The sequence below is a fragment of the Odocoileus virginianus genome, chromosome 9, assembly GCF_023699985.2.
Source record: "Odocoileus virginianus isolate 20LAN1187 ecotype Illinois chromosome 9, Ovbor_1.2, whole genome shotgun sequence".
Classification (NCBI taxonomy): Eukaryota; Metazoa; Chordata; class Mammalia; order Artiodactyla; family Cervidae; genus Odocoileus; species Odocoileus virginianus.
The window spans coordinates 11,185,123-11,203,950 of record NC_069682.1 but is presented as its reverse complement, the minus strand read 5'-3'; the positions used below and the strand labels follow the sequence as shown (position 1 = coordinate 11,203,950).

Below are 18,828 nucleotides of genomic sequence, written 5' to 3'. Positions count from 1 at the left end.
CCCTGGGTCGTGAAGATCCCGGGAGAAGGAAATGGCAACCCACTCCAGTATCCTGGCCTGGAGAATCTCATGGACAGAGGAGCCGGGCGGTCTGCACTCCATGGGGTCACAAAGAGTCAGACACTGAGCGACTAAACAACAACCTGGTAGTTTGGCAAGGAGTTGACACCATCCTTCTGCAGTGGGGTCCCCTTCAAGACAACGCTGAAATAGGAGCCGGGGCCAGGAGCCGGCTGCCCCATGTGTCTTCACGCCATCTTCCTAAACTGTACAAGGCCGGGCACAGAGCCTGCAGCTCCCTCGAGGTGGGTGCAGGCCTCTGGCCGGCAGCGCAGCCCAGGGCTTCCTACTGCACGCCTTTTGTTTCCTGAGACCGAGGGGGTGGGGCCGGGTGGGGGAGGGCAGGGGGGAGGGGGCTGCTCTCCAAATCCCCAGGCCGAACTGTGCACACAGACATGACAGGGGATTGTGAAAACACACCCCAAACAATGTGGCTAATGGACCAGGATCCCCTGCAAAGAAGGTCAAGGGTGAGCGAGGAAGAGCTCAGAGACAGCAGTATCCGGATGGAGCACCCCGAAAGGAGCAGCTCTGGGGGAAGTTGACCTATTTCCTCTGCTGATCCTCTTCTCCAAAGAGAGAGAGAGAGAGATGGAGAGAGAGCACAAGGAAAAAAAGGTTGGCGCTGGCTATTTCCCTAGAATAGGCTGTAAGCTATTCAGGCAGAATTTCTTTACACAATGGATTGACTGAAATCTGAACCATGCTGCCAACATCAGCTGGACAAGCAAGTCCTGTGTATTCCGCTCAAGAGGGGCCAGAACACATTTCAGAAAGAGCCGGGAATCTGCAGGCTGGGACACTAACTCCTGTCCCAGAGTGACAGTCACGAAGTACAAATTAATTTGTGTTTCGCGAGATAGTAGTAAGGACAGATGGGAGTGGAATGACCCCCAACCCAACTGGACTTTTACAAACCACCACTGCTACAGGCTCGTAGGATAGTCTGCTCAAAATTTTAACTGGGGGTGTAACTACATCTTTCCTAGTAAAGGATGTTCTCCAAAATATTTTTAAAAATCCAATGGAATCATGGCATTTTTCTTCTCATATGAGTCTTAGCATCTCTCCTAATGATGCAGACAAACAGCCCAGCTTCAAAGAAATCAAGCAAATAGCCTCAGGTCACCCTGATTGTTAGTGGCACAGCCAGGAATGAAACCCAAGTTCCCAGACTCCTAAGACTGTGGTGGTCACATGTCTCAAATGATCAATGAATTTCTCTGAATTCTGAGGTTTTCCTTTTACTGGGTTTTTGCAAAGAAGAGCAAACAAGTCCCAATATGAGGGTGTGTTCACACCGGTTGAGTAAGCTGGAATAAGTGAAAATGAAAATGCTTTTCAGAAGCTCATTTCATCTGCAAGTGCAGGAAGGGGTTGGTGTATTATTACTCAGCTATTCTGGATCCTGGTTAACATTTTTGCTCTCCAGATAAAACTAACACAAAATGCTCTCGCGCAGATGTTTTCTTTGCACCTTTCCATGATTTTAAAATTTTTAATTAAACAAAAAATGACTTTAATCTCTGCTCAGCTTGGAAATAGAAGGGGGATTAGTAATGCCTGCTTGTCTGGGAAGGATCACAAAAATGGTTCGAGGATTTGGGGATGGATTCGGGATCAAGGACGGAGGATGGAATGCAGGAGAATGTGGAGTCGTGATGCTTCTAAATCTTTGGAAGGTAAACGGGACAGTTCACCACTGTGAGGAAGATGTCACATCCGGGAATGAATGGCACTGAGTGTTTCTGAGTTTCAGTGTAAGGAACAGGTGTTTTCCTGAACTTGGGTTCGATGTCCATTACTACCTGGGGAGAATTGGCTGCTTTTAAACCGTTTCTAGAGTTAAGAAATCCTAAAATGAACCCCTGATGAGGAGTTAGCTTTAAAAATATTTTTAAACTAAAAATAATTCTAATATCAAAGGTTTAGAAAACAGACACTGCTCTCAGCAGGCAGACTCTGGGTGTCCCCACTGCATCACACCTTCTACCTGCCTGGCGACCAACACAGAGGCCCGACCAGGTACCTTGCCACAGCTGACGTCATTCCTTTCAAAGGGGAATAACCTGTAAATGTCATAAGACTGAGACACTGGAGCCTTGGTTTCTCTATTTCCTACACTGCTTTTTTTTTTTTTTAAGTTGCTCTTAAATGGACTTCAACCTAGATCTGCAATAGGTATTTGCTGAATCAATGAAAGAAGTACTTCAATTCAAACTGTTTACATCATGAACGTCCAGTGTTTAAAGAGTTCATACATAGCAAAAGCTTTCAATAACTATGCAGTTTCTTTTTTGTATTGTGTTGGCTCTGAAAATGTTTTCAAGAAATAATCCAAATGTGCTCATATATTCCCATGGATGAGCTAAGAGCAACTACTTCAAAAGAGAGGGATAGACAGATGGAAAATTAATTAGGGGCACAATTTACTCAAGAATATTGGAGCAGCATTTTAGATCCACAACCTTGTTCTGTTTTTCTAAGGGAAACCCCCTCTCAGGGTCACTGTTCTAGTGTGTCATTTTTAAGGGAAGAAAAAAAAAAGAAAGAACAAAATGATTGAAACCTATGAAAACCTATGATAACATTCTGATCAAGAAGCTGGAGAATATATAGTTTTTTTAAAATCTTCTGCATCATCTTCCAGAAATATCTTAGAATGTTAAATCCAGGTATTGAATGATAAAATGACGTTTCTCTGAAGAAGGAACAGGATCCAATGTGCCTTTATGGCTTCAGCACCTAAGACAAAATGTAACTTGATTGTTGAGTTTGGGAATTTTCTATGTGTGGCCCCCACTCCCGCCTGCCCTTCTCCCACCCCCAAGAATGTCAAGAATTTGAACTCCCTGTTCTTAAGGTGAAAGGGCATCAGCTCACATCTGTACGGAGGGGAAAAGTGGCAAACCCTGAGACACGGGAACTCTCCAGCAACCGCTCCCAAGTTTACGACGGCAACAGACGGCCACGGCCCGTGGCCTTGGGTGCTTCAGGAGTCCCCAGAAACCACGTCCGAATTTGGAGCCAGGCAGAGCCTCACGTGCATGTCAGTAATTCTCTACTTCTTTATTTCAACATTGAGCTTCAGCTTTGAAATATTTGCTAAGAAAGCAGAGAGGCAATTAACAGAGATTTTTCAAATGTGTGCCAGGGTTACACATTCTGTCAACAAAGTCAAAGGAAACTATACAGCGTAAGTTACAAAACGGTTATTTCATGTTTCGCAAACATTCCAATCCACCTTCACTGTGGTGTGATTCAACAGTAGAAAAGCAAAACAGACATAAACTCAAGACCCAGCCCAGCTCCTTTCCATCTTGCAGAGAACCATGAGGAATTCTCAACTGCGACCCGCCCGCCTGAGAATCTCAACAAGGAAACCCTCCCATTTCTCTGGCGAGAAGATCTCCTCGAGGCCGGACCAGGAACAGGGGAAGAGCAACTCAGAGCGGACCACAGAACTTCCTCCAGCCCCGGGGATGCCTTCCTCTGGGCTGCATCGCGAGCTCCAAAGATGCCCAGTTTCCCAAACACATCGATGTTCCTGTCTGGGGTTTGCATTCTCTCCCAGGGTGTGACTGAACACCACTGGGCTATTACTTTGTTTAAACTCCTTTTGCTTCAATTAGCTAGAGCTATCAGGTTCTAGAAGAGCTTGGCCACCACTCTGAATACGATGTTATTTGGTTGTTTCTTAAATATTTTAACTTTATTATCTCTTTATATTATTATTCCAACAGACTGCATGAAAGGCAGTGATCACTAACACAGAACACAACAGGCGCTAACATTCAGCCAGGCTGCTCTCAGGACCCAGGGCTGGCGGGCCTGAGCCGCTGACATGCACGCGGGTAGCTCATACACTGCTACCCTCATAGCACAGGCTGCGGAAGAAGTGACAAAGGACATATGCTCTTGTACCCTTAGAAGCTATTTAATAAATATCATCGAGAAACAAAATGGAAAAAAAAAAAAAAATCAGCCCCGTGGAGCACAACCACCTTAGGTCAACTGAACGTCACCTAGTTTTTTCAACCAAAAATGGAGAGAGAAAGAAAATATTAAAATAGAAACAAAAAAAAAAAAAAACAAAAAAAAAAGCAGTACTTAACACTAGCAGGAAATAAATTTATACAACAATTCAGTCTGTATAATATGATGAAATAAATCTACAACTCTTCTTATTTTGGTGCTTTGAATTATACATACAAACAACAATTACAGGGACATGTTCACAAAGCATGAAGGCCCAGGAAAGTCTAGCTGAACCCTCCAGGGCAACCTGAGAGTGGAATATGTTGCCCGGAGTAATAGAATTTCCTACGCAGAGGCCCACAGCTTTGAACAAATGATTTGCCTACACATTTTTTCTTTTTTTTTTTTCCTTTTTTTTTTCTTTTAATGCATCAAACAACTGTAACCAGGAAAAGGAAACAAAACTGGCAGTTTGTCCATTTGGATATCTGACCTAGTTTCTTCTTAATCTCCACTCTTTATTTTCCCCCCATCATCCTTAAAAGGCATGACGTCCTCCGTGCCTTCCTGACAGCAACCGAGAGGCAATCAAATCTTCTTTCAATGTACAGAATTTCTTATAATATAAGTTATATGCAATGTTCGGTGACTTTTTTTTTTTTTTTTCACAGCACTAGAGAGACCCTGTTCAATAGGGAATGTGAGTCTGAATGGCTTATTCACAAATGGGATCCAGATTCGGGGAGTGAGAACACAGACACCACGGTAGGCTGCGTTGTCCGAGTGGCCACAACATTGGGTTGCTTGATGCCTGCAAAAAGACACAGATCCATCGGGTTTCGGTTTCATGATACTGCTCCTGCGAAAATGCACGTAGAAGGGGCCGGAGGGACTCTGGCCGGGAGGCCTGTGAGCGCGGCTCGCGCGGGCCCTAGCCCATGGCGGTGACCATGCTGGAAGGGTGATGAGGTCCGAAGGACAGGCTCGACGGCGGGTGCATCGGCGTGGGCGTGGTGAGCATGTGGCTGGAGTGGCTGAAGGGCGAGATGTGACTGAGCGAAGACATGTGTCTGGAGAGGGCGGCGGGGTTGAACGAGCTGCTCTTGGGGAAGTCCTCCAGCGCATCGTGCACCTTTTTGCACTTTTTGGATTTGCTAGACATTTTTCGGTTTCTGGTCTGGATCCCTTCCTTCTTCATAGTCAGGGGTCTGTTAATCTAAACAGAGATCAATTTTTTTTTTTTTTACTTTTTTTTTGGCTGGCTCTGAGAGAGGGCAGACTTCCACACCCAGGCACGGGTTCCTCTGACCACCCCAGATCAGGGGTCTGCTTTCAGGGGGCCCATTCCTCCCCACACCCCCTGACTCCTTCCCAGAGACCTCAGAGTTCTGCAAGTGAGGGTTCTGCAATGGGGGGGTGTCTCAGCCTCTATCAATTTCAGAAACCAAGAGGCCCCAGGTAAGGTGTTCCAAGCAGGGCTTATTCGTTTTGTTCATTTGCACCAATCACTGGGGGGAAAGTTGGTCTCAGGGAACTTTCTGCCCCCAAGGACCGTATTCTTGAGCCACCCAAGATGGCTGTATTTCTCTGCTTCACTAAAATCTAATAACTTGTCTTCTTCCTAGAATTACCTTACACGATTTCAGGAGAAGAGAGGCAAGGGAGGGATTTTCAAGAGGGAAATATATCTGGTCTACTGGTACAAAATCTGACTTAGAACTTTGGCACTACTAGGCAATGGATCTTAAGAGCTTTGTCTCTCTGCCTTGAGAAGCCCAGACTGCTTCAAAGTAATTTTTGCTTGCCTCTCTTCTAATGGCCTGTTGAAAGAAGAGGTGCTGTAAAACCTCCCCCTACATAGACAGCTAGTGGGAAGTTGCTGCAGAACCCAAGTCAGTGCTCTGTGTCCACCCCGAGTGGAATGGAAGGTGGGAGGGCAGTTCAAGAGGGAGGGGACATAGGTATATATTTATGGCTGACTCATGGCACCACATGGCAGAAAGCAACACAACATGGTAAAGCAATTATCCTCCCATTAGACATAAAAAAAATTTTAAGTCATTTTAAATACAGGGAAAAAAATCTTCCCCTGAAATTTGTACATTCTGGGGTCAGAATTTAATATAATGTGTCTTTGCAAAAATGTAACCTCTTGCCCCAGCCACAGCAACTGTGATGATGAAGTTGTAACCTCTCGCCCCGGCCACAGCAACTGTGATGATGAAGTTGCAATTTCTACCTGGTCCTGACGACTCACTTCTAACTAGATGAGCAGCGAAACAACCAATCCACAAGAATTTAATATTCACTTAGGGGGTGCAAAGCCCTGTGCTAGCCTGAAAGCACTCTCCTAAAAAGCAAAGCCTAGGCACGAGGGATTTCCCTGGCAGTCCAGTGGTCAGGATTCCGAGCTTCCAATTCTGGGGGCAAGAGTTAGATCCCAGGGCAGGGAGCTAACATCCCATACTCCAAGTGGCAAAAAAAAAAAAAAAAAAAAAAAAAACAAATACAATTCCAGGGTAAACAAAAGATTAAGAAAAAAAAAAGCCCAAGCATGAAGTTGAGGAAAAAGACCAAGGCAAGCACCTATTCTCCTGATCACTGCTCTTTGTCTTCAGGGCAGCATAGCATCACTCTCTTCCTGACAAGCCTCAGGTGTTTTGTTTTGAATACACATTTGCTTAAGGCAGGGGTGGGGGAACTTGACAAAGCAAACTAATCATTCCCCTCAAGGAGTCAGAATCAGGTCGACCTCCGTGGAAGCCACCTGCCCCGCACAGCAAACCAACCACACATTCAATCCCATTTCCAGGGAAACCGGCAAAGAGAAGCAAGGCGGGAAGGTCAGGGTCTTAGTCACTCCTGACTCCTTGGAGAAGAAACCACTTCTTCCTCCAGGGTCCTCAAGGGTGGAGGAAGAGAAGATTTCCTGACTCAAAGATCTGCCTGTTTGCTCCAAAAGCTAGAAGGAGATAGTGAAGGAAGTGAGAACCCAGAAGTCAAGAGGGCCAGGCTGCTGATAACACTTCTGGGAGAAACAAACTCACGGCCTCCAGGGGCTGAGCTGGTCACCTGGGCAGCAGTGCAGACCCACTGGGGGGGGGGGGGGGGGGGGGACCCCAGCTCTGCCCCTTGCATAGGAAGGCCTAGTGAGTGACGGCAGGGGACCTCAAAGTTTCTGCTGTTCAGAGAACATCTCAGGGTTTCTTCCTCAAAGTTATAATCAAGATAAAGATGCAGCCTACAGAGGCGATAGGAATCTACTGTCACATCAAATCTCCCCCGAGATATCACCTAGACACATGCTCTTCATGCTGATATCTAGATATACAGGGCCAGGTATCTAAATATAATATCTAGTTACACAGATAGCCACACAAAGCCAGATAACTAGTCCCAGCACTGATACTGAGATAGGTAGTTATCTACACACCTAGATAAGGAGACAGGAACTAACTTAGGGCATGCCTGGTATCTCGATGGGCAAAACAAAGCAAAACAAGATGAGAATGTTCATAGATTAGTATCTCTTATTGTTAAATACACAACAAATCCGCCTCCTTCTGCGAAGTCTTACTAGACCAGAGAAGGCAGAAAAACTACTCTGGAGGATGAGCACGCACCTATCTCCCAGACGTTGGGGCCCAGGACAAGGTGAGGGCACTGCCACCGTAGTCCAGTGGTTAAGAATCCACCTCGCAAGGCAGGTTCGAGCCCTGGCTGGAGAACTAACCGACTCAACCTGTGAGCCACAATGAGCGATCTCCCACGATGCAACTAGGACCCAAGGCAGCCACATAAATGAATAAATATTTAAAAGAGAAAAAGAATAGAGTTGGGGTAAGCAATGAAAAAGGGCCCTTGACTTCTCTTGGATTTAATGAGAAAAGCATATCTTTCAGAAATAGATGGCTTTTCAACTGGATACAACTGAGATCACATCTCACTATGGCTGAGCAGTCAAGGAAATTTATTTCTGGTTCATTTCTCATAATTCCTATACTTCTGTGGAAATCAGAAAGAAGTACATACACACACACAATCCATTACTCCGAACAGGTCTCTGGTATATTCTACAATAAGAAGGGGCTCACTCTTCCCTGGTCGCCAATAGTCCTGAGCTCCTGATCTCCCTGGAAGGTCGGTCGCTATTCAGAAATCCATCTGGGCCCTTCTAATTCATCAGCCTCATCCTTGTTTCTCTGAGTCATCATTTTTTCAAGTAAAACAAAATCAGAATAATTTCTGCCCTGTCTACATCATGGGACTCTCTGAGGCTCAAATGTTGTCAAACAACATAAAAGTTCTTTACAAACCATACATCACACCCCCAAAATCATTTTGTTGACTACCACTGGGTGAGCACATGAACTCTACAGCCCCAAACCTTCCAGATTCTAATCACAAATCTGCTTCTCTCCATGGCAGTGAGCAAGGAAATTCCCCAAAGCGAAAACGGGCCTGGGCTTTCATCGCTGATAAACGTACACTGACCACAGTCTAGGGATGCGAGAGAGAGAAATGATGGATTGTAATAAGACCCTCGGTGCATCAGCACCAAGCCCTGAGTATCAAGCAGAGATGACATGCTGGCAGGGAGGGTCCCAAGAGGTACCAAAGGACTAGATTGCTAAGGTGACCCTGGGAAGTTCTCCTGTGATTCAAAAACTCTAACCAGCAAATCTTCCTCGCAGTTCACGTCTCTGGGTAAGACTCGCTGACTGTCAGGATGGCTCTGAGCAAACCCCTCTGCGTGTCCCCAGTTCACTCCCAGACTCTGCCAGTCAGACTGGCCAAGAGACTTCAGGAAAACCAGACGGAACCAGAGACATGATATGAGAGAGACAGGGAGAGACAGACAGAGACAGAAAGAGAGAACAAATTCCTTCTCTGGGATTAACACAAACATCAGGCCTCATTACAGTCACAGCCTGTCAGCCAGAGTTGTACAAGGGGAAAAAAAATAATAGCTGAATTTTTTTTAAAGGTAGAGATAATACAAGATGGGAGGATCCCCAAATTGAAAGATCAAAACTGACACGGCCAAACCCATGAGACTGACTGACAATTACCATTCTGCTAATATGATCTATAAGGAAAAAGGCATTCTTTTCCCTGGAAAGGATAACCTCCACAGGCTGCCTTGCGGGAGTTCTCCCAGGGAGGACAAACTCAACAGATGAACTATCTCAGCCATTTCGTCTCATATCTTTTATACAGAGAATCTGTTTAAAATTCACAGCACAGGTTATGCCAAGCTCTCTACCCCTCAGTAACTGAATCGCCCTGAACTCCTGCATCATGCATTACAATCCTATTTACCTTTCTCTTCCACTCTCTGGCACACTCTTTCTTTTTTTGCAAAAAGTTTAAAATGCAAGAAAACATCAAAATATGACTGGCAACTTTTTTCAGTTTGCTAAGGGGAAGATTTTCTTTTTTCCCCCTTAAAAACCCAGACCAGGTCCACCACGCATTCTGTTTCCAATACAAACTAAGAGGTTGGATCGACCTATTTTATTTTATTTACTTATTTTTTTTTTTTCCAAGGGAGACGGCTTTTATTGCCCGGAGAGGGGGATCAACCTATTTTAAACCCTTGAGTCTTGACAAGGCTTCGCTGTGCCCAGTCCTTTCCCACACTGAATCCTACTGCAATGATTTTTCTGAGGCTCCTCATTGGGTGATTCAAATGGATCTTCAACAAGGACCTACTGTAGAGCCCAGGGCACTCCACTCAATACTCTGTAATAACCTATACAGGTAAAGGATCTGAAAAAGAATGGATACCTGTATATGTAAAACTGAATCACTTTCCTGAATACCTGAAACTAAGACAACATTGCACATCAACTACATGCCAATGACATTTTTTAAAAAGAAATCAAGAAGGGGACCAGGGAAGGGGAATGCTATACCGTGCATCACCCGCACGAGGCTGTCTGGGGGGCAGGACCCCAGGACGCTTACATTGTGCAGCTTGTAGTAGAGCCCGCAGGCATTGCAGACAGGGTCTCCATTGGCATTTCTTCTCCACAGAGTCGTCGTTGTGGTTTGACAGTTTGCACAGGACGTACCTGCCCTTCTTGCTGCCGACTGGGGAGGGGGTAGAGAGGGGAGGATAAAAATCAAAACAAATGTTAAATGGGTTTGCAGAACCACGGAGACCAACTTTAAAAAAAAATTATCACTGAAATCAAAACTAGCAAGTGGCCCACATGAAAGTAATAAAGATCCCCAAAAGCTGCATCAGGAAGAAAATTACAGCTGACCCACTGGCCTAGGAGTAGATCAGACCATGGTCCGGTGGTCAGCAGGTAGCCTGCTGTCCCCCAGAGTGAGGAATTTGGGAGGATCAGAAAGCTGATCCCATCTCTCTAAATCACAAGCTACCCCCCCCCCCTCCTACATTTCAGATGTTTCATTTTTATGGGTTGCAATAATTTTTGGAGTTAACCAGACATGTTTGGCTACCAGGCTCTCTGTGGCTTTCTTCACCAGGCCTCCAGGAGGTCCTTTTGAAGAGCGACTCCCCAGAGTAACAGCTCTCAACAAGGATACAGGTCATCACAACAGACTAACAGCCAAGGAAGAGGAAACCCGAGCATCAGAAGTGCCTTCTAGATCCCAAATAAAGAAATGCTAGATGATAAGAAGAGCAGGCTGCTGACACTATGAGGGAATGTCTGTGCATATGTGGCTGACACACACAGCGTGGGCCACAGAGAAAGCACCAAACCAGAACATCCTACGTGAACCAGACCGAGCCCATCTGCAGCCATCCTAAAAGCGCACGGCCCAGGCTTTCAGATTCGGTCAACGTGTGGTGACAGCCATCTTCATCCTCTTTAAGTGGTTTTAGGTTAATGAAGAACAAGGACTTCTGCAATCCACCAGGAAGACAGGCCCCACTTCTGCCTTCAGTTCATCTGACTCCCTGGAAAGTTTCCTATAACCTCTTCACAGAGCCAAATGGTCATAGGTCAGATGCCAGTCCCAAGCAGAATTTTAATTATTTGATTGTGTCACGGCCTTCATTTCCTTTAAAAGGAAGATTTTTCTTTCACTTTTTGATGTACTTACATGCATTAGGGGACTATTCTCTGCATCCATACTTGGAAAAAAAAAAAAAACTTAAGCTCAAAAACTTTTGAAAGAAAATAAAGGTGGGTCCCTGGTAACCCCTCTCATCTCCTCACTACTCCCTGTAACATGAAAAGAAATTTTCAACTGCAAAATTATTTCTGTCCCTGGACTCAAAAACATTATCAAAGGCAAGAGAAAGAGAAAGAATTTAGCTGTTCTTTATCTGTGATCAAGAAAATTTTGGCATGGTTATGAGAGCATGGAACAAAATGACAGGGATCAGGGTGAGATTTTCCATCAATATTTTATCCGGCAAGAAGTTGAGCCAAACACTCAAAGTGGCCAGATATGGAAAACCCGGAGGCAATTCTGAATGAACCAGGCTGACTCCTCTCCTTTCAAAGCTACTAAATTGTCCCAGAGATGCTTCCCTTTTCTACAGGTTTAAATACCAGAGCTATGGCACTTTTTTTCCCCCCAGTAATTCTTAGTTTTTGTGTTCTGTGGAACTAGAAAGGAAACACAGCCCTTCTCCCTCATAAATGAGAAGGTTCTACTTTTGAGTAGTCCATTTGGAAAATAATTCACTGCAGACCAAGAGTGCTGTCTCTCATTCCACAAACCTCTGTCCACCTGCCTTTATGAAACATGATCGACTTACTGGTGTTCTTGTATACTTTTGGGAAGAAAATGAAGTTATGAAATTGATGCTTAAGGATTTTGACAATTATCAAATGCCATGCGATGATTATTATCATCCTGGACTGGTTTTCTCCACTTTAAAAGAAATACTTGGATATAACAGACTAACAGACTAAGACTCAAACACTCAATTTCTCAGCCCAACAACTGGGAAGGGATGGCTCAAGCACAAAACACCAGCCAACAAAATAAGAGTTCGGAGTAATGAGGCTCGTGGTATAGCCCTTTGCAGGGTCTTGACGGTATCATGAACCTGAGCAAGCTCAGACTTTCAGTGAATTTATACAGAAGCTCTGAAAGTCACACTGTTTTGTTCACTAGCAGAAGACAAAGTATATTAATAAAGCAAGCTAGAGATTTATGAAAATCCTCCACCACTAGGAAAAAAATTTCTATGGGTCTTCCCTTCTCCTGTTTCCAGCATGGCCTCAGCATGGCCTGAGTTTATTTGGTGTTAGATATGCATCTACCAAGGGGTGGAGTGGTCTTCAGCGCCTCTGCACACGCCTCTGCAAATGCGCAAAGCAGAAACTGCAAACTGGAGAGACAGAGGCGGGAAGGGAAATATAGGAAAGAAAAAGAGAAGTTCTAGATATCAGAAGTCAAATACACCTAAGTGCTGAAAATATATGCATATATATCCCCAGTGTCTCTCAGGAGCATATGAATTCTATGGAACTAAAAATATAAAACCACCCAGAAGAGATGAGTAAGAAAGAAAAGACAGCTTCACATGTGACAGCAAAGGAACTCTACAATTAAAAGCGATTATTACTCAGAGTTCTAGAGATTTCTTACGAAAGGTGAATGAAGACAAAACTATATAAAATGCAAGTCTAGCCCTCCTAGGCAATCCACCCCAGACAGAAGAAACCCCGAGAAAATGTCAAATGCATTCTTGCTCATCAACCAAACAACCACGGGGTCTGAGACTTTACTGCTCTTATTTCTTCTTTACCTTCTAAAAAGAACCCCGATTATCATGATATCATGGATTTATTTCAAAAAGAAAGTTTTTGTTGTTTGTTTTCTTTCCTTTTTTTCTTTTCTTTTTCCCCTCCTTCTCTCTTTTTTTCCTAAGGCCAGGTTTGGAGTGATTCAGAACATTCTTTTGTGGTGTGATCATATTCATTCTGCACTAACACCTCCAGTCATTTTTTTTTTTTCAAACAACGTCTTGTTCTGATACGTTCAAACATCTTGATGTTTAGGTTGGGGAAGCTGAGTTGTTGTTTATGAGTTATCTCCAGAGCTCAGATATCCGGCAGCTTTTTCCTAGGAAGTTAGCTTTGCACATGAGAGAAAGGAAAAAAAAAAAAAAGTACCAAAGAGCATGGGGACAAGTCAGGGGAAGGTTGTGAAAGCTGGAGACGTGGGCAAAGATCAGAAAGAATAAAGCCTGGAGACCTAGTATGGCCAAAAATTAAAGTCACGTGGGCATGGCCATCCCTAGAAAGATTTTCCTTCTTCTGAAGAGGATGTGAAAGGTTGTCATTTGCACTAAAATCTGATGAGGAAAACAAATAATTCTTTAAAAAGAATGCAGAGGATTTGGAGGGGTCCACCTCACAATCTGAGGGATGCTACTTCATCCATTTATCGGCATGGGGAAATTCCCCTCCTCCCCTCTCCACCTGGTGAATGTCATCACCACAAAAAGCATTTTGATCTCTTGACTGTGGTTAGAGTTATCATTTGCCAAGCCTGCTTTTGTGTGTTACATACACTTGCTATTCAATCTGGCCTGAGGTTCCAGAGACAAGTTTGCAAACGAACCTCTCCGGCTAGTTTTCCTTACCCGTGCTTGCTTGTGCCAGGTTTTCTCAAGTATTCCTAGGGGTCAAGAGGTTTAAGACAGGGAAAAAAGAGGGGGAGAGAGGAAACGGTCACAGGCTGGCGGGAGTTCAAAGGGGAAATCGGACTAGACGCTAGGAGAGACCAGGGAGCAGGACAGAAATCAGGCTTCCCCTGCGTTGACCTGTGGGAACTCCTCAACTGCACAGACCACAGAAGAAGAAAAGCTCCACAAGGCCACCGGTGACTGCTTGTGCAATGCAGTTAATGAGCCCCACTCATCTTACAGCCCTGGCCACATGAGACCTCATCCGGGGCACGAAGGCAGCACTGAGGCCATCATGACTTCCTGGAAGACCCCTGCTACGACTCCAGAAACAAGTTCTGGGTGGCACCTGGGAGCCTCCATCCCCCTACTAACCTTCTCTGTGAAACTGTGGCTATCAACACACTTCCAATCAGTCACCCCAGTCCCGTTAAAGCAATCATTCTACCAGCGAAGATATTCAAGATTTGATAAACCAGAAGTCAGCATCCTTAAAAATGTGGTGACTTAAGAACCATGGAGGGGGTGATAGAGAGAGAGAGTACACTTCCCTGTATATCTAATTTGAAAAAAAGAAAAAACAAAGATGAGGGGAAAGCTTCCCCAAGCCAGTTGACACAATTTTGAGCTGTCCTGCCAATTTCCTGCAGAAAGCTCTCCTTTCTGAAAAGGGGAAATTAAAGACACAAAATGGAGAGTGCCAGGTCAGGGCTGCCCCAGGGACAACTCACCAGCCTTCGCTTGGGCTTGATGAGGGGCCGGTTCTGTCCGTTCATCTTGTGGTAGAGGCCGCAGGCATTACACAGGTAATGCCCCGTTCCATCTCGTCGCCAGAGAGGGGTGGATGTCGCCCCGCAGTTCACACACTCCCGGCCTTCTGAAAACAACATCACACATAAGTCACTTATGGAAGGAAGACACATGAAAAAGCTGCCAGCAGAATTAGGGAATGAAAGCTGAAGAAACAACTTTTTTTTTTTCCTCTCTTTTTCTTCTTTTGCAGAACTTTCTCACCTCCAGCTCCCTTGAAAAAGAATGTACAGCCCTCTCATGGCCTGACGATTCCCCATGTACACATACATGCATGCGCACACAGGCACACACAGGGACACACACACACACACACACACACACACACCCCTTCCTGGTCCAAGAAGTGACACAGGAATCAGAAGCAACAGACACCTGTCCAGGGCGGTCCCACTCAATGGGGAAGATGAAGCAGAGCCCAGGAGGAAGGCGAATTTCAACTTGAAACAGTTCCCTGAGAAAATCCTGAGCCCCGGACAATGGCAAAAGCTAAACACTCCTTGCATTTCCCTCAGAGGAAAACAAAGATGATCCATTCTCATCACCAGATCTGTCTATACAGATTGATTAAATAATGACAATCAGGATGAGGCCAAAGGAAAGATTCGTCAATGGCTAGATCGAGAAAACAGATAATAAACAGATGAACAGATGGATCAATTGGCTGACTGATTTTTAGCAGCGAGGCCTTTAGGTTTTACTTCCAATAAAACTGTAACCGTCCCTGGCTAGCAAGGAAAAGATGAAGACCCCGTAGGGCCCACTCCTTCCCCACCATCTCTTTCTCTCCAGAAAAGGCCCAGGTTTTCTGCGGGTTCCCAGCCCCTGAGACTCCAGTCTGAAGGGTTGGAGGGACACACGGAGCCGTCTGGAAGGCTAGGGAGCTGGAGATGGGGGGAGGGAGACAGAATCAGGGGAAGTGTTAAGAGGTGAGGAGCGGATCAGGAGGATGGGCCACTTTGGGGAGGGGGAAGGGAGGCCCTTCGGTCGGCTCATTAACCAAGGCCTGCCTGCAGTTGCTCTTTTTCCAAAAAAACAAACAAACAGAATCAACAAGAAAACCGGCCAGGCCGGGTTGGAACAATGCTCACTCTAGGGGCTGGAGAGTGACCGGGCCCACCTTCGGAGGGGAAGCCCCCATAGGGGAAGCCCCCAGGGGGAAGCCCTCCAGATGCTATTGTAGGAACTGCCTGCCAGCTCTTCTGAACTTCTGCAGGGGGAGGAAGAGGAAGAAGGTTTCTGGGAGAACGTGCCCCACTCCTGGGGGGCTCAGTCTCCTGAGGAAGACACACCAGTTTCACAGCCCACCCAGAGGGACCCAACCGGGAGCCGGTCCTCCAAGAACCGGAGGATCTCCCAGGTGCTGGGGGGAGGCTTGGGGATGGTGGGGGAGAAAGATGAGCCCCTAACAGTTGTTTTTAAAGATTAATCAGCTGACCCCAAACTACCAGGAAGACGGGGTGGGGGTTGGGGAGGGAACCGACTGCCCCTGGAGGGCAAGGCCAGCCCAGGGCCCGGGCCCTGCTCAGGTTTAGGAAAGCCCCAGACGCAGTATGAGGGGTGGCAGGGAATGGACACCCCAGAGCCTGGGCTCTTCTCCAGGAGCGGGCTCTGAGGAAGGAAATGGACTTTTGGAAATGAAAGTGGCTGTGGCCTCCTTTTACAAACTGGAGGCACGCTGAGTTTTGTCCACTTTGCTTTTCTCAAAAAAAAAAAAAATGTGAAGCAATTACGAGATTTCATTTTCCTTGCTCCCAGTTCCAAAAAGATTCTTAAACTGGGGTCTACAGAGAGCCTTCCAAGAAGCCCCGCGATGATCCACAGGAGCATGGCCCTAAGCGGGCCAGGAGGGCTCGCAAGGCACCCAGCAGGCTCTGGGCTGAGTCACAAGCAGAGGCCTCTGCTCTGGGGTCAAAAGCCGGAGGGATGCGGCCGCTGAAGGTGCGGAGGCGCAGAGGAAGGAGGGAAGGGCGAGTGGGCGAGGAGCGGCCACAGGCAGCCGGGGGCCCCCAGCCCTTCTGCCCTCCTCGGGACGGGCCCAGCCTCTCCTGGGGGCAGTCGTGCCCACCGGCCCAGCCCACGCCCACTCTCCCACCCGCAGAGACAGGGGCCTCGGGCCCCATGCTGTTTCACCCCCCAGACCTTTGGGGGTGTCTCCTGGACCCCAAGCCTCCTCCATCACTAGCAGCTCGGGCTGGACCGCCCCGCTCCTGGGCACCTGGGCCACCTGGGCTGAGGGTGTCCCCGCCTGACACCATCAGTCTGATTTCCTTTCCTTTGTCAGGTGGCAGGGAGGATGACAGCTTCCTTTTCTGAGGGACTTTGAAAGCCGGCAACGGTTGCCTCTCCAGCGAGGCTCTGCACACTAGAGCAATTTTCTGTCTTGATTCACTCGGCAAGTTCGCGATTGCCTCGCGTTGGTTTTCTCTCTTTTTTTTTCTTTCCCCTTCTCTCCTTGTTGCCTCTAATCTGTGACTTCGGCAAACAACCAGTTTTCCTCAGGGAGGCCCTGACTGTCTCCTGCTCTCTTTCTCCGCACTCACTGCCTAGTGTGAGCTGCTCAGACAGACACCTCACGCTAAGGTGACAACCGCAGGCCTCTTAGCATTCAACAGCCATTTTCAGACACCCCTCGGCCTCTGACTGTAAGCCTGAGCCTGGAGTTAGATGGAAAGGGGTACGGAAATTGCAGAAGAAAAAGGTGGGAGTTGAATGCCCCACCATAGAGGGGAGCACGGGGAGGGGGGGAAGCTAAGAGTTGGTGCCCCCTCCCCTGCTGAAGAAAAACGGCTTATAGTCTCTTGTTTGCAAAGACACATCCCAGCCCAACAGCCTGGGCGTTAGAAAAGCAATAGGTGCTCTAAACCACAGCTCAACCGTTTCTCCAAAATGCGACAGCCCTCTCTTCTCTGGGCTCCTCCTTCAGGCGATTGCGAAGAAGAGGTTAAATTAAAAAAAAAAAAAGCAACCACTAAAACCAAGAGAGTCCCCTTCTCAGGAATTCCCACCCCTTCCACCCTCCTTAGGAGTCTGGAAACTTCCCCTGCACGTCCCGCACTCCCAGAAGTCCCAACTCCCTTGCTGCCCAGGTGTGCAGCCCAGGATTTTTTTTTTTTTTTTCAAACTGTGAGAAAGGAATAAGGAGGAGGAAGTCAAAAGCCAAATTTAAATCGGCTCCTCTCCTCTCTCCCCAACCCCAAAAAAAGAAAATAGGTATATAGGTGCCCCTGGTTCTGGTTTAGGGAAACCGCAACCCCCTCCCCCACCCCTCCTCAATGTCCTGAGTCTCCAGGAAAGTGACAAAGACAGGCAAACCCGAAAAGGCAGAAGGTGCGCGCGACAGGGGTCGGGGGGAATCAAACTCCGAAATGAGGGCAGAGGACCAAAGGCATTTGGGAAAGTCACTGCGTCCCCTCCCCCCTCCACAAACCACCACCCCAGCCTCAGAGACCACGATCTTCCCCCCAACTTTTCAGCCCTACCAGAAAAGAGAACTTAAAAAAAAAAAAAAAATCCCACCCTGACCTCAAAACTGCACAGGTTTGGCTCTTATTGCCAGCAGCCGTCCAGCCTTGATCAACAACCTCCCCCTCCCCGCTTTGGCGGGGACCCTCCGCTCCCCGCTTTCCTGCCTGTCCTCCCTTCCTCCCGCCGCCTCCCTCTCCCTCGGCCGACTTTCATGTACTGAACATGCAGGTCTGAGTTTTTCTGTCAGCCTAACCGCATCCGGGCTCTAGTGAAGTTCCTGGCTCGGGATAAACAATGCAACTGTCGCGTGCAGCAGTCTGAAAATAATTGGATTAGCTGAAACATATCAACTAAATAGAGACAGTCCTGCCCAGGCAGTCGGAGTGAATGTCACCCTGGAAAAAAAACCCTGGAAACTGATCTCATGGTCACTGGGGCGCCCAGAGCCCTCTCTCGGAAGTTTTCTAAACCCGGGTTTTGCAAGCTCAGTTTCAAGACTGGTTGTTTCATCCAGAAAAGACAAGCGATTTCCACCACTTCAGTGTCTACAGAGTCTGTAGAGAGACTGGCTGGGGGGGGTGGGGGGGGGCGGGTGGCTAGCAGTTAGGACAGACCAGGACCGAGACACCCACCCTGAAATGGATACTTCCCAAGAAGACATGCCAATCTTCCCAAAACCATCTCGAAGAAAAAAAAAATACAGTGAAAAGGCATCTCAAAGAACCCCTGACTCTGATTCAGCTGCTTCGACATGGGTAATGGATTATTTTATTTTTAAAGCAAAAAAAATAATATTTTGTGTGGGCTTTAAATTTCCTTTCATGCCAGCCTCTACACCAAGAAAATACACATGCAGCTCAATTTTAGGGGGGCAGGGTCGTCTT

The 18,828-nt window shown here is 46.8% G+C and overlaps 1 protein-coding gene across 3 annotated transcripts in view; it reads right to left on the bottom strand.

The window, feature by feature from the left end:
* Nucleotides 1–3,104: 3,104 nt before the first annotated feature.
* Nucleotides 3,105–18,828, bottom strand: part of GATA3 (GATA binding protein 3) — a 29,878-nt gene continuing 14,154 nt past the window's right edge. For 2 of the 3 annotated variants that reach the window (XM_070471955.1, XM_020880531.2), the window contains exons 4-6: nucleotides 14,398–14,543; nucleotides 10,009–10,134; nucleotides 3,105–5,254 (exon numbers count right to left, since the gene is read on the bottom strand). In XM_070471955.1, coding sequence (XP_070328056.1) covers nucleotides 4,970–5,254; nucleotides 10,009–10,134; nucleotides 14,398–14,543 — 557 coding nt within the window. In that variant the 3' untranslated portion in view covers nucleotides 3,105–4,969. The remainder of the gene's footprint in view (nucleotides 5,255–10,008; nucleotides 10,135–14,397; nucleotides 14,544–18,828) is intronic. The other variant, XM_020880532.2, reaches the window with a different exon arrangement.